The sequence below is a fragment of the Juglans regia genome, chromosome 6 (genome assembly GCF_001411555.2).
Source record: "Juglans regia cultivar Chandler chromosome 6, Walnut 2.0, whole genome shotgun sequence".
NCBI classification, from domain to species: Eukaryota; Viridiplantae; Streptophyta; class Magnoliopsida; order Fagales; family Juglandaceae; genus Juglans; species Juglans regia.
The window spans coordinates 25,259,481-25,287,353 of record NC_049906.1 but is presented as its reverse complement, the minus strand read 5'-3'; the positions used below and the strand labels follow the sequence as shown (position 1 = coordinate 25,287,353).

Sequence of the window (27,873 nt, the reverse complement as noted above, 5' to 3'; positions counted from 1 at the left end):
ACGTGATGCTTTGTTTAAGGGCCTTTGTAAGATATATCGGGCCTATTCTGACTAGGGAAATATTTTTCCATCTAGTTATCCAATATATTCCTACCGTAAATGTGTGGCGAGAATTTCATTTTTTACCTAGCAATGCTTTAGTGACCCGTATTCATTGTCTACGGTGGTACACGCTCCCATGCCTGGGGTAATGTGTGACGACTAGGCTCCCACATCTCTTCGTGCAATGGGGATAATGGGTTTTGCCCCTGACGTTTTCTTTCTGGTGACACTTGTCACTTTCCTACTAAGAGTCATCCAATCGACATTGTCCTCCTATTTAAACTTCAAGTCCTAATTTTTATCAACTATTTCCTACTACTCTCTACCGTTCTTACCTTTTCTTCGACAAGTTTTTCTGATTTTTCCCTCTGTTGCAAATGACACCCATGAACACCTACCATATTTAATCTTGAGGCTCGCATTCATCACGTCTTGAGGGATCTCCCAGAAACCTTGGTGCTTCTATCCAGAACAATCCACGGTATTTCGAAGGATACCATTGGTCTATGACCACTGCCTTGTTGGACCTAGATGCTGTGAGGAATTCCTACGGAGTGCCTGACTTTGTCATCTTGGAAGTACAGGGGGCTTGCCGTGGAGGATTCCCCTATCGTGTTGCATCCTATGGCACCTAGTCCTGGGAACTAAGGATGAGGAATACCCCGACTTGATTGCTAGGGTGTTTTTTTTATACCCCAGGATACGATGTCACGATGGCAGCTTGTGCAGCTTTCGTTCCCGTACCAACTACCAAGAAGCCCACTTGGAACCCTGCTTCTTTTGCATTAAGGAGTGGTTTAAAAGGTTATTTTCTTATGTCTGGAAGTGGTTGGGATTCCCTGCTGGTGAGGTCATTCGTCAAGAGTTTCTGGTTCGAGCCGTGTGGGGAGTCGTTCCAGAAGACAAGGAGTTTTCTCTGAACTTGTTTAGCTGTGATACTAGGAAGAGGTTTGAACTATTGCTCTTTTGACTAGAGCTGATATTGACCGATTCTTAGTGATGTTGGATCGGTCGCGCATTAATGGCCATAACTTCTTAACTGCCAAGGGCCTGAACGAGAGGCACCTTTTCCGCTCAGTGGTCCTAGCTAGTCCCTGCGAGCTCAATCATCATCGAGGGCTGGTAGATCAACTCGGCAAGACCTGTCCAACCCAGACAGCCTTGAAGACCTCTTGGAGCAAATTATGGTCAATTTGGCAATGGCACTGGGTTTTGAATGTCCTTGGTCAGGCATGTGTGCTAGTACATCACTTTCCTTGTATTTGCATTCTACCCTACCAGGATACTAGGGGCTAGCTGAGGCTTTCAATCGGGGCGAGGAGGAACCCATTCTGAGAGGTTCTCACTAGGTGTTCCTTTCTCAAACCAAACCCGTTCCAAGAGGTTCTCAATAACCCATTCTAGATGTTCCTTTCAAGGATGTTGCAAAGGTGTCCACACTTGAGGATGTTGTGGAGATGGCTACACCTTCGGACGGTGGTGCTGGGGCGTGTGTGACCACTTCTGAGGTGCCTTCCTACTCGGATGTTGGCATTTCCTGGGGCCTTGCTGACGGTGGTGCTTACACCCCTTGCTCTATTCACTCCACTGTATCTAGAGGTGAAACCCTGACTCTTCCTTTTGACCTTGCTTTTGTCCCAAGACAATCCCTTGACCATGGATCTGGGTGAGGTTAGGGTCTCGATACCTTTCTCACCCTTCAACACCTCTTCAGAGCCAAAGGTTGTCTCACTCGTGGCTTTGGAGGGACCGTGCCACCGACTCCTCTTGTGGGTGACGTGGAGCCTCTGTGTAAGCAAAGGTCCGATGCTCTCGAGAATGTGGATCTTTCATCTCAGGCTCCTTCCCCTTATCTTTCTTACTAGCTAGGGGAGCTGGGAGGCTTAAGGCCGCCCTTTCGAGGTGAGAGGCCTAGTTTCTCAGGATTGCCCTGGCCCTCTAGGTCACGTCCATCGGGGTCTCGTCCTTCTAGGTTCGGTCCAAGCACTCATAATGCCTGGGCCAAATTTGTTTGTGAGACTGCCGACAAGCTTAAAAGTTGTCTTTCCTCAATAAGCTTTCTCAACACTCATCTTCAGTCTATTGTCCCTTGTCATTCCTTTGTTGACCAATTTGTGATTTTGTGTTAGGTGGTCGACTCGCTGGCTGCATGGATCATCGACGAAAGGGCCAATCTAGAGATGAGTCTTGTGCACTACAGTCTTTGTGGTCCAAGCTCACTGGGAGGTCACCAAGGTGAGCACCGAGAGGGATGAGGCGGAAGCCACCTTTGCTCATGTGGACGCTTATTCCTGCTCATTCTAGAGGAGCATCTCGGCCTTCCGTAAGGATGCGTCCTACCTCCAGAGTGACTTAGAAAAATCAAAGGAGATAACTCGTTTTTACCTCGAGGCCAAGTTGTTGGAAGCGGAGCGAGATATTGGGTGGGATCGGCTAGCTCAATTGGAAGTAGAGCTAAAGGAGACCAAGGAACATTGCCGTTGGTATGCAGTCATGGCGGACCCAACGGACACGTACAGTCCTTCCCATTTCGGCCCGAGCTTCCCTTCTTCTTGGGAGATCACTCTTGTTTCATTTAGTACCAAGTCCCTTACTTTGAACGATATTGGCCTCACTCTTCTGATGAAGTATTGTTCTGTTTTCCTCTTATTGGTCGCTTTCTTTATTTCGCTTCTCTCTTTTCTTCCATTAGCTCTAGATTCTCACATAATGCCTCTTCGTTTAGTCATTCGTCAAAGTACATGATTCTATAGCTCGACATTCCTACCTCCACTAGGATCACTATTTCACTTCCCCGATCAGGGTCTTAATAGTGGTTAGATATGCCTACAAAACCCCTTGGAGCTCTTTTGCCCATGCTCCTTTAGCCTCCAGTTTCTTCTTCATTCGTACCATAGTTTTATTGGTTGCTTCGACTTGCCTGTTGGCTTAGGGGTGTCACGAGGAGGATATTTGGCCATTATGCTAGACTCTGTGCACCAATCTTGGTAGTGGTCAGAGGTGAATTGTCGCACGTTATTCACAATAACGGTTTGTGGTATGTTGAATTAATATACTACAACCTTGCACCAAAACCTAGTGATGCTGGCCCAGTTATTGTCGTGAAAGGTTTCTCTTCCACCCACTTTGTAAAGTAGTCCACTGCGACTATGATGAACGTTACACCTCCTTTTCCTGGGGGGCATGGCTCCTACAATACTCAACCCCCATTGTGCAGAGGGCTACGAGGAAGTAATCGATGTTAGCTCCTTAGGCGGACAATGTGGAATTTGTGCATGTATTTGGCTCTTCGTGCATTTCTTAATGAATCATTCTACGTCTTTGGGGGCTTGGGGCCAATAATAACCAGTTCTCATGACTTTTCCCGCCAGGGTTCTTCTATCCGAGTGATTCTCGCATACTTTTTTGTGTCTCTCAGCCATTACGTACTGGGTTTCTTTCGGTGAGATACACCTTAGGAGGGGAGAGGAGAATCCTTGCTTGGACAATGTTCCATTGAAGAGGGTGAATCAGGCCGCCCTATTCTTCATCTTCCTCGCCTCTTCTTTTTCACTCAGTAGCTCCCCGGTGGTTAAGAACTTGGTTATCCCTTGCGCCCATTCAGGTACTCCCACCCTCACTTATGAGACTTCGAGCCCAATGATTGGGGTCTCCAACGTTTTGGTGATCAATGCCCATGGTAGTGCTACATCATCCATACCTGATGTAGCTCGTGTTAATTAGTCCGCCTTCCAGTTATCCTTCCCAAGGATTTGCCCAATCAAGTTTTGGAAATAGTCACATTCTTCACATACTCATCGTAAGTAGAGTTGAGTCTTTCGCCTTTCGCCACATACTCCCCCTTGACTTGGTTTACTACCACTTGGGAGTCCATCTTTACTTCCACTTTCGTTGCACTTAGTGCCTTTACTATGGCGAGTTCTACTAGTAGAGTTTCATATTCTGCTTCATTGTTGATTGTTTTGAATTCGAGCTTGATCGAGTAATAGACATCTTTGCCTAACCTTAGTATTATATATATGCCTGCGGCTCCACGCGAATGACAAGACAAGCTATCGACGTAAACTTGCCAGTGACTCCCGGTGGGCAGGGTAGATATGTCTTCAGTAGGATCAGTTACCTCGATGACAAAATCCACTAAGACTTGTCATTTGATGGCTGTTTAAGGGAGTCGATGTCGAACTTGCTAAGTTTTATTGACTAATTTACTAAACACCTAAATGTGTCCAGACGTTGTAGCACTTTCTTAAGAGGAGCCTCCATCAAGACCCTTATTGGGTGTGCTTGAAAGTAAGGTCTCAACCGGCAAGCAGCTACCATTAATGTAAACGCTAGTAGTTCCATCGATGGGTATCTAGTTTTGGCTCCCTTCAATGCCCGGTTGATGTAATAGACCTGCCTTTGTGCCCTATCTTCTTCTTGTACCAATGTTGTTGACATAGCCTCTATCGTGACGAATGAATATGGGTATAGGGTTTCTCCTCGTAAATTTTGACTCAGAAAGGGAGGGTTCAATAGGTACTCCTTGAGCCAAGTGAATGCTTCTTCACACTCTTCATTTTATTCGTGGACCATTCACAGCACTTAAAAAAATGGCAAGCACTTGTCCATCAAATTGAAAATGAATATGTTGAGCACGGTGATCCTTCTTGCCAATCTCTGCACCTCATTAAGGGTATTAGGAGACTTCATGTTGATAATGGCTTGGATATTCTCCAGATTAGCCTCAATGCCTCTTTTCTCAGACCATGAAGCCGAGAAATTTCCTTGACTCTACTCCAAAGGCGCATTTCATGGGGCTAAGCTTCATTTTATAATTTTGGAGGACCGTGAAGGCTTCTTGTAAATTGTTGGTGTGCTGCTCTGGTTCTATGCTCTTGATGAGCAAATCGTCTATGTAGACTTCCATATTACGCCCGATTTGCTCCTTAAACATCCGGTTTACCAACCTCTGATAGGTCGACCCGACATTCTTTAGCTTAAAGGCATTACTCAATAGTAGTACAATCCCTGGTCCATCACAAAAGTGATTTTGTCCTCATTGCCAGGACTCATCTGGATTTGGCTGTATCCAAAGTAGGCGTCCATGAAGCTCAACATTCTATGTCTGGGTGTTGAATCCACGATCAAGTCAATACGTGGTGAGGGGAAGCTATCTTGGGGGTATGTTTTGTTCAGTTTGGTGAAGTTGATGCACATTCTCCACTTACCATTCAACTTCTGGACCAGGACTATATTGAAGCTCCTATGCAATTGCGACGTACTTCACAATACTGAAACTTCTCTATTTTTGCTGAATCTTCTTGACATCGGGGTTTATGCTTAAATGGCTTTTGATCGCATATTTATCGATTCGGGGCAAGTCTTCGTGACTCCAAATGAAGACGTTCTTGTGCTCTGCGAGTAGCCGTTTCAACTGTGAACTCACCTTGGGCTCCATTCTTGTGCCTATTCTCACCCTCCTCTCTGGATGAGCATCATCCAGTGCCACCAACTCTAGGGATTCGTCAACCTCCCCGTGCTTTAGATTTTGCTTGTTTCGAGTTTCCATTTCTCGCTTGATGAGTTTAGGAGGTGGGGGTGGAACTCATGGCCCGGTTGCGAGTGGTTCCGTTGTACGCACCTCCTTTCCCCCATCTTTGAGTTCCTGCACGTAGCATTCTCTCACTAGTACTTGCTCGCTGCACACTTCTCCTACGCCTGGTTCCTTTGGAAACTTCATTTCCAGGTGGTACTTTGAAGCTACGGCCCTCAGGTTGTTGAAGGTCGGTTGTCCGATGATCGCGTTATAGGAGGAATGAGTTTTGACCACCAAGAGTCCACCATAGTGGTAGTTATGCATGTCCCTGACCCGACTGTCACGGGTGGGATTATGGAACCCTAGGGTTATATGGTCTCCCCCGAGAATTCCCTTAGGAGTGTTGGCGATGAGCACAATCGGCTTTGGTCAATTCTCATCTTTGCAAACACTTCCCAAAAAAGTATGTCGGCCGAACTTCCATTATCTATTAGAATTGTTTAGGTGGTTAAGTTGGTGACTAGCATTGTTACCACTAAGGCATCGTTGTGGGGGTAAATCACCCCCTCACGGTGATTCTCGTTAAAGGAGACGGTCATGGCCTTCTGGCTTCGCACCTCGTAGCATGGCGAGGGTCTTTTCCACCAATTTCGCCATGAAGGGACTCCTAGGCCAAATGCTGTCCAGAAGTGTTGCTAGTGTAATCTTCTCATTTTGGTAATCCGCAGACATGCGCTCCTTGTTGAACAAGGAAAGGTAAGCCTTCAAGTTCTCATCCTCTTGTTGTTTTACGATGAGAAGGTAGGCGGTTGGTGGTCTTCTTCTCCTATTGACCATAAATTGTGTTAGGAACTGTTTTCCCAGCTCCTCGAAAATGTCAATGGTGTTCAGCTGCTGGGCTTCGAACCATCCCCTGGCTGACCCCTTAAGCGTCAAGAGGAAAGCTCGACTGGCAATCTCCCCAGGAAAGCCTTGGAGCATCATGTGAGCCTTAAACATCTCTAGATGTTTGATCGGGTTCTTAGATCTGTCGTACATCTCCATTTGTGAAACTTTGAATTTAGGCAGAAGCGGTGTGGCCATAACCTCAACATTGTAAGGGAGATCCATGCTACTGAGCAACTGGTCGACCAAAGACAATGCACCTATCTTCTTGGCCATCTCCTCATATTTATCCATGAGGTTGCGCTACTTGTTGTGAATGCTCTTATTCTCCTCCTCGTCGGCAGCCACCCTGCCAGCACTTTGTGATTCCGCTTCGGTTAGATCGTTTTGGCTTGGCTCAACACTTTCTCCAGAATCAGTGTTCTTTTGCCTCAGGATTTCATTTTCCCGCTGGAAATTCTCCATCTCCAACACCATCTTCTTCATTCTGTCCTCCATCTCCGCAAATCTTCCTCCATGTTCATCGTGGTAGCTTCTTGATTGCATGTCACTTGAGAATGCATCGTAGCAGGCATACGAAAAACACGCTAAGGTTACCGACTAGAATTTATATACGGCACCAACTGTTAAGAACATGTTTCTCACTACTGCCAACGAACTCAATCAACCTACATCGAAAGCATAGGGGCTCTGTGGGTTGAAAACACCTTCAATGCTTCAGTCAGTGTTTATAATAGTGAAGTATAAAATCAATGGGGTTGTAAAGAGTTACCTCAAATCACCAATTGGTATCAATTATATAGATGTGTTCACTTGACCGATAAGGATAGTATAACAACATGATCCTCTCCAGTTATTTTGGCGGTGCTAAATATTGGGCCTTGGATAGGCCAAAGAGGGAAACACCATCATGGGCGAGTATCATGGATGTTTATCGTCTTTAGGAAGGTTTGAGATTCCTTTGACGATTACATCATTAGTCCATAATTAATGTGATTCGAATATATTGATATCTCTACGTGGTTTTACTGTTTGATCCTTCGTGAGATACTCTCTGGGCTTGTGGTGCTTCGTTTGGGGGCCTCTGTAAGATGAATCAAGCCCAATCCAACTGGGGAAATATTTGTCTATCCAACCTCATTTCCCCAACCCAACCATTTTGACTTGACCTGAGACAAATTAACCAACTCGATATTAACAGGTCAGAAATCGAATATGGAAATCCAGATTCGGAAAATTTCAGTTTGGGTATCGGGTTATACCCAATAACCGTTTATAATTTCTGAATCACTTGAAACCATTGTTATACGCTGTCATTTTGCTCTTGATTAATGCCTACGTCGATTTACGTCTCGGTTTCTCCTTTATCAGCTCGTTGGCTCTCTGTCTCTTGTAGTGGAAAGTTGGAAACCCTAGCATACCTCGCCATCGCAGTCTCTTTACCTCTCCATCTAAGTCTCTCTAGCTCTCTCTTGGGAAACATTGTGTTTGTATACAAATTTTTGATTTAGTCCAAGTACTTTTTGGGGGGTGTTTAACCAGTTGGCATTGAAATTACAACTTACATTGCCAAGGAAGAGTACTCTCTAAAGCTTAACAAGAGACTTCCTAGCTCCATATAAAGACTTAAAAGGGTTGGTTAAAATGTTGAGATGATCTCAATATCCAAACATCACTCAAGTACAAACATTCTTCAATTTTAAATATTTAATTTTTTCATCTAATCATTACCTAATCATTACAACTTTTCCAAAATACCAAACAAAACACAAAAAAATTTAACTTTTTCAAATTTCAAATTATATTAAAAAATAATATTCTTATAATATTTTAACTTTATAATATCTTTATTCAATTTTTGTTATCTCATAGTCTAATATCTCATAAAACATTTTAATTTAAACTATTTTACTACTATTTATAAATCATTTCACTATTACTCACAAATTTTTTATCTTATCTCATCTCAACATCTAAATAAGGAATTATGGCTAGATACTGTAAGCTCCATGTAAAACTTAAATCAGAAGATGCCACCCCACACTGCGCTTTGAGGACGGATTCACTCTCCAATCAAGGACGGCTCAATGTATTTTGTGGCCTAAGGCGACCATAAAGTACATAACGTTTTAACTTAAAAATGATAATAATATTTAAATATTAAATACTAAAATTTTATTAAAATGTTTTGAAATGCAAAACAAATATGAATATTGTTTTGATTAATAATATATATAATTACTATAACAATTTGAAAGAGAATCTAATTTTTCTGTAAATAAAATATTATTTGTTATTCGTATATATATACTTCTTTTAATATTTTATTATCAAAACAAATAAGGTCATCGATATCAAAATAAACATCATATTTTATAAAATATTCAAGAGTAATATATCATCATTTTGCTACTTCTATTCCAATTTCACAATTGTCTAAAAATTTTGTATATTTTGAGTAAGATTTCTTTTAGTAAAGCTTTTATATTTATTGGTTTTATTTTATTTTTACCAAATTTTATCATTTAAGATTGATTTTATTTTAGGCAAAAATATTTCCATCTTTTATGCTAATTAATATTTTTTTATAATTTATTTTTTAAGGTCATAATATAATTTTTTTTCTTTTGGGGGCCTACTCCCGCGGGGACAGTTGCTTTAGTTGCCTACCCCTAGAGCCGGCCTTGTCTCCAATAGATATATTTTTTGTACTTAAAGTTTTTATGGGCTTTTAGTTCCTCCGTATTATTTGTAATTTTCTTAAAAAGGTTTATCCGAAGCACGTTCCCTTAAACTGGGGAAAAAAAGAAAAGAAAACCAAAAGGCGGGATGGAGTGAATTGGAAAATCACTTTTTTCTCGGAAACATGAGTTGGATCAGAATTAGGGGTGTAAAATGGTCCAGTGGGTTGATCGCCCCTAGTGGACCATACCGATAGCTATGGATCTAGTTTAGTTATTTTGTTTCATTTTTTAAAAATAAATGATTAAAAATTTATTAAAATTATTAAAATTAAAATTAAGTGAATTATTAATGTGAATTATGTAACTAATTCATTAAAAAAATATTTCACTATAATTATATTTATGATGTTGATAGTTATTATTTACTAACTTAAATTTTACTCTTTAGTATGCATAATTATTTATAATGTCCTACATTTTATATATAATTAATGAATATCAAATAATTTCATTGTACGTAGATTATTCATGCTTGCTTATAATTTAGGTATTTTAAAAAAAATTACCTAATTAGTATTAATTTAATTAAGTATAAATAGTAGAGTATGTATGAATGTATCTGCATATAATGACATAAATTATAATATTATTTATGATATATTATTAATTGATAATATATATTATTTAACATTTTATATGGTCAATAATAATAAATTAGATGAAAATCACATAATTAACTAATACAATTATTATATTATATATATATAAATATACATTTTTAAAAAAATAAATATAATTTGATCGGTTTCGGTCTGGTCCAAAAATCACAAAGCCCGGGATTGGACTGAAACCCATTCGGTCCACCATCTATGGGACTGAAATTGACCACTTACAGTTTCGGGGACCGAACCAGTAAGTCTGGTTGGTTTTTTCGGTTCAGACTGAAACTTCTTCGCCCCTAGTCAGAATTTTTGCCGAAACATGAATTCAATTCGAAACACTTTTCGACCTGTTTGAAACTGGGTAGAGTCATAATTGTGTTCCAGTCGGATGAACACTCTAAGACCTCCTTGTAGAGTCAGATTCATGATTTAATTACAAATTATAATACCGATAATCTTTATGATCTTCTATAATATAATTATCACTTGATCACCACCTTTACTATGATGCTGAAGGTTAAAAGTTTAATAAAATTAGTATCCAATAGATCTAGGGCTTTTAGATCAATAGTTGAGTCTTTAATAATTAGTATGATAGTAAGAATTATGTCACAAGTTCAAGTCATGCAGGGGCGATCCATAGGTTAGATTAAAATGCCTTAGTACTATGTATTTGTAGTATTAAGTCATTAAATACTGATAGAGGATGGAAGCTGCCAAAATACCATCGGGTTAGTGTTCATAGAGTGGACCGTCGTGGATGTCGGATTCAGAAGTATGGTAGAATGTTATGATCACAAGGGTTAAATGTTTAACTAAATTAGTATCTAATAATCCTAAAACTTTTGAATTAATGGTTGGATTTTTAACAATCTTCTAAAATATTTTTGACAACCACAACTTCGTTGGCATTAAATAAATTTCGTCCTCAAAATTACATAACTAAAAGATCAATATAGATGCTAATATCTTTATGATACTTTGTTTTTATGTGATAATTAAAATACAACAACTTCGTTGGCATTAAGGGGATATTTGGAAAATTTTTCATCACATCCTATTTTATCTCATCTCATTCCATCTCACTTCATTCCCAAACATTATCCAAACATAAACACTTTCAAACTAATCGTCACAACTTTTTCAAACTAATCATCACAACTTTCCTAATTTTTCAAACCAAAAACAATAAATAATTCAATTTTTTGAAATCTCAAAACAAAAATAATATTAAAAAATAATATTCTAACAATACTTTAACTTTATAATATTTTTTATTCAATTTTTTCTCTCTTTTCTCAAAATACAATAAATACTTATCTCAAACTATCTCACTACCATTCACAAATTATCTTACTACAATTCACAAAATTCTCATATCATTTATTTCCCAAGCATGCCAATAAATTTCATCAACAAATTGATTCAAAATTACATAAATGAAATATCAATATAGATGCTACTATCTGTAACAACCCGCTCCTTCTTCTTACGTACGGTTCTTTCTTCTTACGTACATTTCTATCTTTCTGACGTAAGATTCCTTCCTTCCTACGTAAGCAAGTGTTGAGGACGGAAATTATGTGAAACGTCCGCCCCTTCTCTCTAGCGAATGCGAGACTCGTCATGCGTGCTGAACCTTGATGGCGTGTTTCGAAAGATATCATATGACTTCTAGGGCACGCCCAGTGTTTTAAATGTGCTAGAAATATTTATGAAGAGTATTTCCAGTGTTATTGAACTAAGTTTGATTTTAAATACGACAATTATAATATTCTTCAAGAGCTCCAAAAATATTATAATTGCCAGAAATCATTTTAATATCATTATTAAAATGATTTCAACTATTTAAGATATTATGGGATTTAAATTATGTTGAAAGCTTTTATTAATTAAATGATTTTATTCTCTTTAATATGTTAAGTGAGACTTCATCATTTTATTAATGATGAAAGAATATTATTTTATAGACTAAAGATAGTTTAAAATAATATCCTACCTTAATTCCTCTAAGCGTTTTTAATTAAGTTAATATTTACGCATTTTCAAATCAGTATTTCAGATCCACCGTTAGATCGTTATGTGGATCCCTAGACGAAGGGACTGGATTATAAACCCAAACCCCCTCTCTTTCTTCCTCACTTTTCCCTCAGCTCTCTCTCTCTCCTCCCCCTCTCCTTCGGCGTACGTAGTACGCAGCGTGCCTCTCTTCACTCAGAAACCTCCAATGCACAACCCGGCGCCGCCGTGCGCCGGTGAACGTCACCTCCACCACCAATGGCTTGCTCCCACTCCGGCGAGCCTCCCTAGCCTACCCTCTCTCCCTCACGCTCCCTCTTCCTCTCCGCGGCAAGTGCTAAGCCCGAATGGGCTTGCTGTCCTTAGCACCGCCGTGCGCCGTCCTCCAGCGCCACCACCTCCACGGCAGCTTCCTTTGCCATCGGCCACCACCCTCCAGCAAAACCAGCACCTCCCATGCAGCCACCTTCCCCTTCCGTCGCACACACGCACGCACAAGGAGACCCACGCACGGCTTCACCGTGCACGGCCTCTAGCGTCGCCGTACGCGGTACCCACGACCACCTAGCAACACCATGGCTCCTCCCCGAGCTCCTCCAAGTCAGCCAAGATCTCCACTCCTCTCAAGCCACTCACTCATGCACGGCTTCTCCCTCTCTCCAATGCACGGGTTGCACACCCTCCACCGCCGTGCACCGCCACCCACGGTTGGTAATCGCCACCTTGAGCTTCCTCAGGCTGCCACCAAGCCAACCCAACCACTTACGGCCCCGACCTGCCACCCACGCGTGCACACTCTCTTTCACTCTCCCAAGGCCTCTCATCCACTTCACGGCTTTGAACTGCCATCGTGAGCCATCGTGGCGCCACCTCAACGCCACCACGGGATCCACCGCACTTTTTTTAGCTGAGCCCTAGGTCCAAACCACCACTTTATGTAGTGGGTAACCACTGCACGTGATGGACAGTCACTGCACGTGATGGACAGCCACTGCGCGTGGTTGACCACCACTGTACACGGTTAGACCCACCATGTTATGCTCCTTGCCATCATCACAAGGTCACTACGAGCCCTTCCAAGACCACACCTGGCTATCCAAATGCCTAAACAGTTAACGTACATGGGTTAACCGCCACGTACGACATTTTTGACATCATCGGCTGTGACGATCAACGAGCAATGCACGGGTTATCCCATCGATGGTATAACCCTCTATCCCTCGTTAATTATGCTAGATATTGATTAGTTGACTAGGTTGTGGATTGTACTGTTGGTAATTGTGAAGTTGTTGTATTGTGATGTGGTGCTGAGTGATGAAGTGTTGGGCATTCTGTGTAGTGAAGTGTTGGGCATATCTATGTTGGATGGAGATATGTTGTGCCGTGTAGCGTACTGTGAAGTGTTGTGTATAATTGAGAAGTGTGCTGTGTAGTGTTGTGGATTATGTTGTAATGGTGACGTGGTATATGTGAAATGGGAAGAGTACACATTGGGTGTACTCTGTGTATGGCTTAGTGAGAGATAAGGGGAGTGTATATAAAATATACCCTCCTGACATATTGTGGAATGGGAAGAGTACACGCTAAGTGTACTCTGTGTGGTGTATGTGAATAGAGTACACGTGGAGTGTACTCTATGTGGCGGAGTGATGCACCATATGGTGAGTATGTCATAATGATGATGTGGCGTAGTGCAGGTGAATAGAGTACAGTGGAATGTACTCTATGTGACGGAGTGATGTACCATATGGCGAGTATGCCATAATGGTAATGTGGCGTATGTGAATGGAGTACACGTGAAGTGTACTCTATGTGGCGGAGTGACGTACCAGATGGCGAGTACGCCATAATAGTGATGTGGCGTGGTGCAGGTGAATAGAGTAGTACAGTGGAATGTACTCTATGTGGCGAAATGATGTACCATATGGCGAGTATGCCATAATGGTAATGTAGTGTATGTGAATAGAGTACACTTGGAATGTACTCTATGTGGCGGAGTGATGCACCATATGGCGCGTACGCCATAATGGTGATGTGGTATAGCGTATGTGAAGGGAGTACACAAGGAGTGTACTCCATCGAGAGGAGCAATGCAGCATATGGAGGGTATGCCATAATGGTGATGTGGTGTATGTGAATAGAGTACATATGGGGTGTACTCTATGTGGCGGAGTGACGCACCATACGGCGGGTATGCCGTAGTGGTGATGTGGCATAACGTGCATGGACTATACGCGGAGTGTATTCCATGTAGTGGAGCGATGCACCATATGGCGCGTACGCCATAATGGTGATGTGGCATAATGTATATGAAGGGAGTACACGATGAGTGTACTCCATATAGAGGAGCAATGCACCATGTGGCGCGTATGCCGTAATGGTGATGAGTTGTAGCGTATATGAAGGGAGTATGCGCGAAGTATACTCCACGAAGTGCAACGACACACCGTATGGCGTGTCGCAGAAATAAGGATGGTTGTGCAGTTGATGGGCGTAAAGCGTGATGAGTAGTGTCTGGAACTGTGGAACAGTATCCCGGAGTAGTTGTGATGTGGCTTGTAGTCTGAGGTGACAAGTGTCACCGTACTTGACTTATGGCTGGAAGTATGGGTGTAGCAGCAGTATAAGCAGTGTTTTAAATTTCGTACCGTACCGTTCGGTACGATCGAAATTTTTCGTTTCGGCATGGTACAGGTACTATATCTGTTCCGTACTGGCTAATATAGTATAGTAGCTGGCTGTACGGCTGGTGATAGGACTAAATTTACCTATTTCGGGTATCGGCCATATTTCGGCCTGTTTTTTTTTTTTTTCATTTTTTCAAAGTACAAACTTATTTTTTAACCCCTAATTCAGATTAGACTATTTATAATTTATATATATATGTCTTTATATATAATTTATTTATATATAGACTATTATTTTGGAATATAATTTTTATATATATTTATATATATAATTTATTTATATATCGACTATCCCGAAACGTTATTCCGAAACGCTATCCTGAAACGGTATCGGTATCGAAATATTTCGTTACAATGCCTTGACCGGTACGATGTCCGGTACGGTATTCAAAATATTGAGTATAAGTGTAAGAGTGCGCAGCGGAAGCATGACTGGACAATGTCACGAAGTGACGTGGTCACTGACAGTCGTGCTTATGATGAGTGAAGTAGCGGAACAAGTGTAAGAGTACGCAGCGGAAGCATGATTGGGAAATGTCACGAAGTCACATGGTCACTGACAGTCGTGCTCATGATGGGTGAAGTAGCAGAACAAGTGTAAGAGTACGAAACGGAAGCATGACTAGGCAACGTCACGAAGTGACGTGGTTACTGACAGTCGTGCTTACGATGGATGAAAGTTGGTGTAGAATGGCGTAACGGGAACGTGACGAGAGGTTACGATGTGACGAGAGTACGTGAGGAACCGTACTCGTGATGAGTTAGGAGTTGGCGTATGGAAGTGACGTAATAGGATGTCAGATGACGTGACAAGGTCACGGTATAGCTTGGGAGCAGTCTCGAGCTATATGACATGACGTAAGGCGTAGTTGTGAATGGAGTTGGTCGTACTAAGTGTTGGGATGAACTGTCGAAAGGGACGGGTAGCATGAAGAGTCATGCTAGCCGAGTTAAGAGAAGATGGGTATTGGAGTATAACCCTTGTCCCTGCAAGCAGGTGATCAACGTGTCATATGTTGATCTTAGGTGATAAAAGGGTAAGGTACATGTGTAATCTGATGAGACACATGTACTGGATGGATTTACCATATGTAATGGGTAATCTGTCTTGAGAACAGTTACACAGTGCTTAAGCCTCAGAGTTGACTTAGAACTGTGTGGCTTGTATGGATGGGAATGAGGAATTTAGTGTGGGTTAAGGTGCATGAAGGTAGTGACGAGTGTATTGTTAGGAGTAAGATGCGTGATTCCATCGATCGGAATCATGCGTCGAATGTGGTTAGTAAGAAGAGTAAGACTATGCCAATGCCATGAAAGTTGACATTTGAGTGTTTTACGATGCCATGAAAGAATGTTTTACGAATGCCACGAAAAGAAAGACGTTTTTCGGGCTTGCGCCCCAAAAGATGTTTTCTCACGAAACTAAATGTTTTCTCATGAAATGAATGCTTTCTCATGAAATGAATGTTAAATGAAAGAAAGGACTGAATGAAAGCTCCAGCTCTCTAGAACTGTGAATGAATGAATGAATGAAAAGCAATAAATACATGAATGTATGAAGATACGTAACGGCCACATGAATGAATGAATGAAAGGATACCAATGAATGGGCAGATTGCAATGCCGGGTAAGTAGTACTGGTAGTGCACCCAGTGCTGCCCCCTGACTGAAAAGGGATTCCCAATCCGTGGCCACGGGCGGAGTCCGGTCCAAAGGAAGACCGCTAACCCCAACACACGGGGCGTAACAGTGTGTACTGGCTTAGGAAAGTGATAAGAAAGAATGTATGTATGCATGCATGCACGCAAGCACGAACTCACTACTTTTAAGAAATGAAGGCACTGACGGGGGAAATGTTTTACAAAAAGAAAGTCCACGTTCAAAGGAAAACCCCGTCTAGTGAAGTTTTCTACGCACGCACGCACGTATAGTATGTATGAATGATGAATGCATGAATGAAAACCTACGTTGTTATATTTTAACGGTATGATGTAATGCTTACGAGTCATCGACTCATTTTAGTTGTTATGCATGTCCCTCTCCCTCACAGGAACTGACACGAAAGGACAGAGATGGCTCACGAAGAAGAGCACGGAAGTATAGGCATGAGTTTTAAATGTAAGAGGGACCTTTTTATTGTAAAATCAATGTTTTACACTGTAAACCTCTTTTATTACCAAAGTGCATTTTATTTTATAAACGTAGAGTCTTGCACCCTGGGTATGCAAGTAATAAGTTTTAAATCAGACGGTAATTTCCGTCATCCTTTATAAAAATATTTTACAACAAGTCCCACCACAAGGACGGGGCGTGACACTGTCTTTATGAAACTTCATTTTTATGTGCTAATTAAAATGAAGTGGAATATTGTGGGTATTAACAAATCACTCTAGTTATCACCACTTCATAAGCATCTGAAATGGTGTATCCTGGAGATTATCCACAAATATGTCATACCTTATGGATTTCAATTTTCATCTGGTTATTCCAAAGCGCATAATTTGCTAAACTAGACCGTTGTTGGTTTATGATGTTGAAATCATTTGCTGCGCACCATTGAGATTAGTCAGGATGCTGTTCCAGGACTTCTGATGCTAATAAGAAAAAAAAATGATACTGATATCATATGCACAACAGAGTAGTGGTATTCTTTTAATCAAAGGCACAGTAAGGTAATCTCATAACCTTCTCTTTAATTCCAGTGAAAAAGTTGCATCTAAAAGTGTGTGGGCACCCAATGTATAGCACCCTGTTTGTAGAGTTTCTATACTTGCAAATTTTATGGTAATCTTTTTTATTGTGATTAGCATAGAGACTTGTGATTTCGATCTAATTACTGGGTTACAGCCAGCAGAGAGATTAATATGATCTAATTATTGTCTCTAAACTGACATGTCAATTTGAAATCTCTTACCTATGATCATTATCATAGATTAAAGTTCTCGTTTGATTACGCAATTTAAATGGAATGAAATAAAATATTTTATTAAAAATTAAATAAAATATTATTAAAATATTATTTTTTAATATAATTTTTATTTTGAGATTTAAAAAAATTGAGTTATTTATTATATTTTGTATGAAAATTTAAAAAAATTATAATGATAAGATAAGATTAAATAAGATGAGATTGTTTTGTGTATCCAAACTGGGCCTTAGAATTTCTCAAATAGACCGCCCAATTCTATTACCGTTTTGGATATAATTTATAGACTTAAAACAACATGCTAAATGCTCAAATTAATTTCTCAAATTAAATAATTTAAAATGTAAAAATTGCAAATTGTTTTCGGACACATTCATTCCCAAACAAGAAAGGATTAAAATTTACCCCTTCCCTTCACACTTCATGTATAAGAAAGGATTAAAATTTTGTTTCAAACTGGGTTGGAGGAAGTTTCCTAATCTATTTTAAAAATTGTATATATTTCTTGAGCTTGTAAAAAGTAAGAGACACATGAAAATATCAACTCATCATTATAACTTTTTTAAATATAAACACAAAATATAATAAATAATTTAACTTTTTTAAATTCTAAAATAATAATAATAATAAACAATAATATTCTAATAATATTTTATAATCTCAACTCAACTCAGTTCAACATCCAAACGTATTCTTAAAAGAAACATGTGCATGTCACATATTTTATGCTCCCTTAATAATTTTTATGCATGAAATAAAAATAAAAACCTCATTATTTATTTTATTTTAATAAGAGAAATGATTTATATAAATTTTAAATAGATAAATTCTATACCGTCTCTTTATAAAAAAAAGTAATTCCATTTCAAAAAAATTTGTTTTTGAGAGATTTTACTCATCATCACACTACACACTTATATATTTTAATATTAATTTTTATTTTATTTTATTATTATTAAATTAATTGAATTATTCTACTTATTATTTATATATTATATATTTATTATAAAAAATTAAAATAAGTACAATGTATAATATGTAAAGATGATAAGCTGAATTATTTTCGCATTAACGTTGAGCAAATATCCCCACCATCGCCGTGTACTTGTCAATTAAAAAGGAAAAAAAAAAAACTAACTTATAATTTTACATCTGTAATTCCGTTCATCGGTCTGACTTTTCTCTGGAAAGAAAGAAAACGTGGAACAAAAGAAGCAATTAGCACTCCCCAGTCCCCCCCCCCTCTACCCTTCTACCCTCCAAAATCTGAAGTAATGGCCAGCGTGCCATCGAGCTCACCTCCTCCGTCGTCACCTCCCTCAGCCTCCAATTCCGAGAACTCCGCCACCAGCCCCACCACCTCTCACACACAGAAGCCCCAGGTCCTCTCTCTCTCTCTCTCTCTCTGTTTATTTTTTAAAGTATGTTTGTGTTATGTGTAATGATTTCTATTAGGGTTTATTCTCTTTGTAAGGTTGAGGGAGCAACGAATAATGGAGGAACTCTTACTGTGGACGAGAAAGAACCTGACTTGCCCGAGAACTTCGAGTTAGTGTCTTATATTTATACTTGTCTGACTTTCCTTTATCATTTATCGAATGTATATCCATACAAAGTTTTGGGATGAGTATATTTCTTTTCCTGGTTTTAAGATTAATCCCGCTTGGAACACATTCTTCGTTTTTCTTTTATGTGTGTGGTGTAAATAAGAATAGACCTTATTTGCAACCGGGTTTCACTTAAGATCTATTTGGTTGCTCGGGAAATCAATGCAAGCGTAGGGACAAAGTAAAGAATCTGCCTTAACCCACTCTAAGACTGTGTTTGGATGTTGAACTCATCTCAACCCAATCATTAATGGGAACTACTACTTTTCCAACTTCCTATAAAAAAGTTAAACTTATTACAACCTACTTCATATATTTAAACACATATCTCAACCTATTTACATTCAAACGCATCTCAATGAGATTTACAAAATAGTACTATTCATAGATCAATTCAGATTATTTGAGATCACGTCAGCATCCAAATGCAGCCTTAAAACATATATTGACCAAGTAGCATTTTTTTTTTCATTGCATAGGAGTATATTCAAATACTTATAAAGGTTCTCAAATAGTGAAAATTCTGATGTTCAAGGAAGTGAGTTCCTTTGCTTTTCTATCATTCTGAGCAACCAAATGGATCATAAAGGAAGCCCACAAAACAAGCTTGGCTAATATATTTTATAATGATTCAGGGAAGTAAACTTATGCAAATGCCTTTTTTGTATTGGATTACTGAAGGGTGGGAAATGAGAAATTTACTAATTTGAATGGTATGTATCTGCAAACTAAATTGTGAAAAACAGCCTTTTATATGTATCAACGGTACTAGAAAGTGTGTTGTGTGAAAAATACAAAGATTGAGTTGTTCATAAGTTGTAAGATTGAGCATTGTTATTTTGCTCGACAAATAATATGTGGGTCAAATCTTTATGAACCAGGACAATAGATAGAGATGACGGTAATTAAACAATGTTTAAAAAACTTTGGTGGTAAACCTTTTAGAATCTGTGAAATATGCTGGTGATACAAGTTTTTTTTTTTATAAGTAATAAAAGATTTTATTCCCAAGAAATAGGCATAAGCTCAAGTACATAGGATGTATACAAAGGAAATATCTACTACTAAAACAGATTCTGGAAATTATCTTCCATTACAAAAGTTTTAGCCCACAAACTCAAAGTACGAAAGAAAAAATCCCTGAGTTCTCCCGATGAATGTTTTTTGTCTTCGAAGCATCTCCCATTCCTTTCAAGCCATAGGCACCTCCTGAGACAAGAATGAATCGTCTTCCAAACATGAACAGTATTCTTGCTACCCTTCAATCCCTTCCACCCTACCAATAAATCCACCACTTCCTTGGGCATTACCCAAAGTAAACCAGTCTGATTCAAAACCTCATTCCCCAAGAACCTGGCCACTTCACAATGAAGAAAGAGGTGATTAACAGATTTCCCATCCTTCTTGCACAAGACACACCAATCAACAATGTACATACTTCTCCTTCTAAGATTTTCAGTTGTCAACACTTTGCCCAAGGATACCACCCAACAGAAAAAAAACAACCTTGGAAGGAACTTTCATTTCCAGATGTTTTTCCAGGGAAATTCACAACTCCTATGACTGGTTAATATTCTGTAAAAGGATGAGACTGAAAACTTAGAATTTCCTGCAGGAATCCATAGCATGCTGTCCTCCCTACCCAGCATCAACTTTGAACTGTAAAGTCTTTCCAGAAAAGTCTTAACATCATCCACTTCCCAGTCATTAACATCCTTGATAAAGATACATTCCACTGAATATTATTGTCAATGCAACAGAAAGAATTTCCTACAGCTGCATTTTAATCCCCTGCAATTCTGAAAAGAGAGGGAAAGTCCAGCTTAAGTGAAGAATCCCCACACCAGAAGTCATGCCAGAAAAGTATCCCCTTCCTATCTTCCACCTTAAATCTAATATGATTTGAAAATACCCCTCCATCCTTTCTAGTGAACTTCCACAAACTCACCCCATACGCACCTCTAGTATCTTTAGAACACCAACCTCCCCACAAACTACCATATTTTACATCAATAACATTTTTCCAAAAGGCATTACTTTCCAAGTGGTATCTCCAAAGCATTTCCCAAGTAATGCTCTATTAAACAATCTCAAATTTTTTATCCCCAACCCACCACAATCAGTCGGTTAGCAAACCTTCTTCCAACTAACCAAATGAAACTTTTTTCAACTCCTTTACCACCTCATAAAAAATTCCGAAATAAACTCTCAATTCTTCTTTCAACCCTTGGCAGCAGCAGAAAAAGAGATAAGAAATAAGTGGGAAGGTTAGAAAAAGTACTTTTTATTCGAGTTAATCTTCCCCCCTTAGACAAGTAGATCATTTTCCAACCAGCTAACCTCCTTTCAAGTGTGGCTCCGAAATAAATAAAGGTTTCTGACATGCTGACTTTAATGAAATGTGACAAAAATGCCCAATAAACTGTTCAACAATTATTTGTCAAAATGGCCAAAAATGCCAAACAGGCAGTGTAGGTTGGAAATCTACATAGAATTTACTAAAACTTAAGCTGTCTCCAATCTCAGTACATGGGAATTTCTTTGTCCTTCAAAAGATGGTTGAAGCATTTAATTGTCACTTCTAGGTTTAAGACAATGATTTTGTTACCTTTGATCTCTGCTTTAGATTGGTTTGGGATTAACTGTCTTCCTTTGTGCTCCTCCTTGGGATTTAACCTATATTTAAGGTTGGGCGAAATTGTGTCCGATCGCAATTCAACCATATCCATTAGTTGGAATCATTGATATTACCCACAAGGGATTTCCTTTGATTACATTTATAGATGATGCTGGTGATTGAATATTGCGCAGGTAAGCACATAGAAATGGCATACTTTAGATAATTTACATGAGTTGTCTATCGTACAATTTGAACATGGAGTTACTTAGAACCATTCAGTATAGCTTAGATTCAGTTGTTAGTTCAAGCATATCTATAGAATGATAGCAAATGTTTTTTCTGCTCCGTGATATTCTACTTCTTTGTGCTTAAGTGATATCATATTGTTATTATTTTGTTTTATTTTCTGTAAAATAAAAAGATGCCCCCCTTTGTTTTCCTATTGAATTATATTTAAAGGAAAATATGCTCATTATTATAAGTAAATGCATACAACTGTGCACTTTTTTATATTAACCGCTGCTTTGAAATATGTTTTATCCTCTTAGACCTTTGAAATTGAGATTACAAAAAATACAAAAAGGTGTGTTATCAATGTATTTGTTGATCCTTCTTCTTCAAGAAAAGTGGCCTTTTTTCAATGAGGACACTTATTTTCGGAGAAATGGAGTACCATTTGTAGATGTGTATCAGAGGCTAGATGATAGATATACCTTGCTCTTTGTCAGGTATCTTGACAGCACAGAATACATTGAGAGGTTCAAGAAATATGAAGCTGACTACACTTGTCGGCTAATGGCAAAATACTTCTCAAAGAAGAATCTTTATGGTGGTAAGCAATGTTTGCTATAACTTCTTCCTTTCTCTGAAAAGTTTGATATGGATCATTCTGTGTTTTTTTTGTATACTCGTGTGCTTTGCAGGACTTTATATGATTTGTTTTTATTGAGATTTTGGCAAGTGGTTTGCATTTTTTGAGTTCCCTCTGTATATCTGTTAGCAAGAAGATGTTCTTGACGGCCAGTTTTCTTATACGCCTTTTATCAATACAACAGCTCTCTCTATCTTTCTCTCTGTCGTGTACTTTTAATATAACTAATCCTTTCCCTTGTACATATCGTTTGATTAATCTAAGATGCATCTCAAATTTTAATGTTATTAACCGTTTTTTCTGCTTTAATTTCTTTCCCTGTTAATTTTATTCTGTTTAAAAAAAACTGTAAAAATTGCTCACTTTATCTCCCAGGACTTTGAGATTTGTATGATGGTTTATTGCATGCCATATGGTTGGCACCCTGTACCACATTCCTTTGTGAACATCATGCAACTGCATTTTACTTATTTAGACCTATTTTTTCACACCATTTTGTACGTAACCATGATTTAGCCATTTTTTTCTGAACCTGTATTAAAATCTCATCATTAGTCATCGCATAGGAAATCATACAACGTATTGGCTATCTTCTTAACCTGCTGTTGCTACAATTTCTCTAGTGCAAGTTCAGTGGGCAATTTTTTTATTTTTCTCATATTTCAAGCAAGTACAGCATCTTCCTGATAGTCATTTCTCTCTGATATTTGTTTCATGCTATGGAATGGATAATTTCTTTATTTTTACTTGCAAAAAAAAAAGGTTCTAGGTTGACGTCATATTATATAAGTTTTTTGTATTGTAATACCAACTTTTCTGTTCTAATGCAATTCAGAACACAAGACAACGATTCAATTCTATAGGTTTTCCATACCACAGTCAAAAGTTATTTTGATAAACTTCAATTCTTTTGTATTGTAGTGGAAAACTATGTTGCACATATTATCTTTGTCATTCTCGTTGTTATTGAGTTTTTTCTGTCATTTTGCAGGCAACATTTATGATGGGGATATAACAATAGAAGATGAGGTCATAAAGTCAAGCAGGTACTACTAAATTGAACCATGTGTTTCTGAACTTGAATTTACTCCTGTTGTAGCAGAAGCTGATCTGTTTTAGTCCCTATAGGTGGCCTTGCACTCGATCATATGCAGACCCCGTGCAGGGTTTCGAAGATCAAAGAAGCAGCGGTTCAGCTTATTCAGATGAATCCCCAACTACTATCTCCAATGGGAAGCACCCTTTGAAGAAGAATGGCTAATGATAGATCTCTTTCCCCTATTCCCAGCCATTTTGACCTACCTATATGGTTTTGTGTATACTTGAATGCATGTTGTGGACCAAGAAGCTACTGGCGGAAATGAACCACAACTTTGCCTTAGACTCCCACTTAATGTAAGCAATGTACACAGTTGTGCAATTATCAATGCATTTGCTTCCAGAAACTTGAGCTTATTATTAGCCATCATGAACACTTAAAAAGAGTGAAGGCTGCAAATTGGTGAGAAATATGGCAGGATTTATATCCAACATACACCTTGGCATAATAAGGGCTATATTGCTTATATATAGCATCCGAATGTGCTTCATGTCGACGACACAATTCTAGCATTGCTGAACTTGAATAGTTGGATAATAATTCAAAAAAAGATTGCTGAGGTTGCCTGTATTATTCACCTTTGACATACCAGAAGGCTAACAAGTTGTAGGAGTTGTGTTCTTAATCCATTTTGAGTTGTAGGTGGATCTCCTGACCAAAACAAATTGAAAGAAAAGATTCAATTTTCGTATGGGTATCTGAATTTCAAATTTGATAAAGAATGATTCTGGTCTATGTGGTGCAATATTTATCTCTTCCATAGGACCCATAACGTGATTTCATTATTTACATGATGAAGCGTGGTGGACTTGAAAGACAAATTCTGAAAGCTGCTCTGTTTGGTTGTTTCAGAATGTTTTTGTTATCAAACATACAAAAACAAAAACAGGGGAGGGAGGGAAAGGTGTGGGCACCATGCTGAAGGGGAAGAGAGAGTTCAAAGGGAGGGGGTGATCTCCTCTCCTCTCCTCTCCTCTCCTCGTGCAAGTTGGCCTTGGGTCAAGATCTAATTTCGTTAAAGAAATAAATTTTAACCAATTGAAAGATTGTTCTTAATTAATCTAGAAATCATATCGATCTCATTAACAATCAGGAGGATTCGAAATATTGGGTTTTGCTTCCACATCAGGTGATGGGTTTTGCCCTTTCTCAGAAGATTAAATCCGTCTCTAAGGTGCATTTGAAGGGTAGTACCAGGGAGTGGATTACAAATGGTCCCCCCCCACCAACTGTTTTCTTCAAACTTAATATAGATGGGGCTTTGTTTTTTGTTCAGAAAAAAAGCAGGTGTAGGGGCTATTTTAAGGGATTCTAGTGGTGAAGTGCTTATGGCTGTTAGCAAGATGGACTGTGAGGTTCTTGGTCCCGAAAGCATTGAGGTATTGGCAATTTGGCAATGTTAAGAGGCTTACAGCTATGTGTGAACATGGGTTTTGATCATCTTATCCTTGAAAGTGATTGTTTATTGATGATAGAAGAGGTCAAAAGTGTTACTGAGTCTTTTGCAGCTGACAGAAAACACTGGTGTTTGAGGTTCGAAGGCTGATGCAAGGATTCAAGGAGTACAAACTGCAATATGCAAACAGATTAGCAAATGTGGCAGCACATAGGCTTGCAAGACATGCATGGATTGCAACTGATATGCAAGTTTGATGGCATAGTGTTCCCCCTTTTGTTGAAAATGTTATTTGGCTTGATAAACAGTTTTTGTGATTCTGTTTTATTGATGAAACGAAGTTATTTTCCTAGAAAAAAAAAAAAAAAAGATTCGAAATATAATTTTATTGATCAATCAACAAGAGATTCAACAATCAATAGAAATATCAATTTTTTGGGATCCTTCCTTTTTTTCCAAATGAAACGTACAAATTGCTAAGCTAAAACGGGAGATCTCTAGTGAGTTGGGGAGACAAAAAAGGCATCTGAATCTATATTTTGTCTCAAGCAAGTAATCCTATGAATTAGCTAATCGTGCATTTACAATGCATGTGTCAGTATATATTACACCACATTAACAATGTTCAAAGGGTAAAATTTTGAGCATTCAAAACCCTAAACTCTCCGTCCAACATCCATTTTGAGAATCCAAATATTATCTTTTCAATTTTTTAAATATTATTTTCATTATGAATCACAAACTACCTGATCTATTGCAACTTGCTTTTCATGAATTCTGCTTCTATTTCCTAATCAAGATTCCACGGGAATCACCTCGATGATTAAAGTTACAAGAAAATTGTTTATTTGTGATTAGTTATTTCCAGTGAAAATGATTATTTCCTGTCAAAATGAGTTTGTTTTTGTGGCAAATAGTCGTTATCGTCACAAATGCTTGTTTATTATATACATGTGTATATATATATATATATATATATATATATATATAATTCGTTTACCCGAGTCGACAGACGAGAAATGTTTTGATGAAGACGAAATAGGGTTGACAAAAGGGATAGCAGAGACATCATATATAATTCATTCCCACATAACTGCTGAAGTGTTTATATATGCAGCAAGAAAATGGAGATATATATACACCACAGACAACTAATGTTCTCAGAATCACTAAGGTATCTTTAGGCTATATATCTAAAAGTGATCACAAACATCACAACAAAAGTTGGTGATCCAAATCATGTCCTTCAAAGCTGTTGTTTGGCTATTTATATGTTGTACCTGATATAGAATATATGTTCCAGACCATTTTTCTTCTCAAATTTCAGTGGTGGATCGATTTGCATTGCAAGTGTCCTCTTCCACATTTCGGCCTAGAGGCGTTAGCACGTCGGTGAGGACTAGTTGAAGGGAAGAGACTTTTTCCCTGAGCTGAGCATTCTCTTGGAGGATTTGTTGGTTGCACTCGAAGAGTTGGATAAGCTTTTGGGAGAGCTGTTGATTCTTAATTTGGACCTGTTGAACCTGATATTGGAGCCCTTCAATTTGCTTTTTTTTCCGCAGGCGCGATCTCCGAGCAGAATCTCTGTTAGATATCATTCTTTTGAGCCTCCTCTCGTTGATGATGCTTTGTTGGAGGTCTTTTGCTTTGTCAGAAGTGGTGTCATTACTGAGATCAGATGATGCATTTGGGGATAATTTTTGTAGTGGGGCATGAGTTTGAGAGTCAGGGAAGAATCTAGTGAAGAAAAATGGTATGGACTCTGGATTTCGAGATAGGCTTGCATGGGATAGGCTATGGTGTTCAGCTTCATCTGGCTGCATGTTCAGGAGGCTCAAGATGTGATTGTGTTTGTGGGTGTGAGAAAGACTCTGGAAATGTAAAAGGACATTTGCATGAGGTAGATCATGGAATCCCTTGCTTTCATTTGATTCCATGGCTTAAATTTTCAGGTGAATTGAAGAGAGAGAGTTACAAGGGAAGAGGGGGGTTTTATAGAAGGAATTTAGCTATGTTATGCAGTACTAGGGTGTGTGTGTCATTTATGTTGCTACAAATCAGCAACTGTTCACATCACACACCTCACACATGACGTAGAAATTTATTTTTATTTTTTTTCATAGGGTGTAAGAGTGTTTTTCATAGGGTGTGGAGTGTGAGATGGTAAATAGTGACTAATGAAAAAAAAATTTCGTCATTTATTTAAGTGGGAGTCGTGACAGAAATAAAGAAAAAAGTAGTGTTTAGAAAGTTGCTTTATGAAGTGAGGATAGAGAGATGCATTTGAGAAAAAAAAGAAAAAGATAGAAAGTTTCTGGCTATCTCATGTTCAATGTAGTTCAATCTTTGCAGGCATACCTACATTAACAGGCTTTCTTGACAACCGTTTTATACAGGATTTTGCAAACACAACGTTGGAGAAACTCAAGTGACAAAATCCTCTTCATCATATTAATCTACCAATTCATAAGAAAAGCAAATTGTATTGCTCCCATACTCCATGCAAGTTCAGACCCAACAAATTGAAGAAATTTACGGGCTTAACTCATCTCATAAAGCTGGTTCTCTAAGAGATAATTGCTCATTCTTTATAAATATGTCCAAGACCTTATCTACAGACAATATTGAATTATTCCTCAACACCTTCTTCACGTATAGGCCAGTATTTTTTTCTAGTCCTTATCACGGAGTAAATAGTATAGGCCCCATTTGTCTTGTGACAGGCTCTGATACTATGAAGAAATTTATAAATAACTCATATCAAAAAACCGGTTCTCCAAGAGATGATTGCTCATTTCTTATAAACATATCTAAGACTTTATCCATATGCAATGTGAGATTATTTCTCAACACTAAT

At 38.6% G+C, this 27,873-nt stretch overlaps 2 protein-coding genes across 2 annotated transcripts; one reads left to right on the top strand and one right to left on the bottom strand.

The window, feature by feature from the left end:
• The first annotated feature begins 18,505 nt into the window (after positions 1 to 18,505).
• LOC109004116 lies at positions 18,506 to 23,995 on the top strand. The gene is made up of 5 exons (XM_018982579.2): positions 18,506 to 18,805; positions 18,898 to 18,971; positions 22,379 to 22,482; positions 23,513 to 23,567; positions 23,650 to 23,995. Exons 1-5 carry the CDS (start codon positions 18,698 to 18,700, stop codon positions 23,780 to 23,782), a joined length of 474 nt encoding a protein of 157 aa, XP_018838124.1. The 5' UTR covers positions 18,506 to 18,697; the 3' UTR covers positions 23,783 to 23,995.
• Positions 23,996 to 26,055: 2,060 nt separating this feature from the next.
• LOC109019104 (basic leucine zipper 43-like) lies at positions 26,056 to 26,973 on the bottom strand. The gene has a single exon (XM_019001321.2). The coding sequence runs from the start codon at positions 26,951 to 26,953 to the stop codon at positions 26,333 to 26,335; it is 621 nt and encodes a 206-aa protein (XP_018856866.1). The 5' UTR covers positions 26,954 to 26,973; the 3' UTR covers positions 26,056 to 26,332.
• Positions 26,974 to 27,873: the final 900 nt, after the last annotated feature.

Coding starts and splice junctions, on each gene's coding strand:
- LOC109004116 (XM_018982579.2), top strand. CDS start 18,698: ATGGCCAGCGTGCCATCGAGCTCACCTCCTCCGTCGTCACCTCCCTCA. Junction 18,806..18,897: donor CTCACACACAGAAGCCCCAG/GTCCTCTCTCTC, acceptor TCTCTTTGTAAG/GTTGAGGGAGCAACGAATAA. Junction 22,483..23,512: donor AAAGAAGAATCTTTATGGTG/GTAAGCAATGTT, acceptor GTCATTTTGCAG/GCAACATTTATGATGGGGAT.
- LOC109019104 (XM_019001321.2), bottom strand. CDS start 26,953: ATGGAATCAAATGAAAGCAAGGGATTCCATGATCTACCTCATGCAAAT.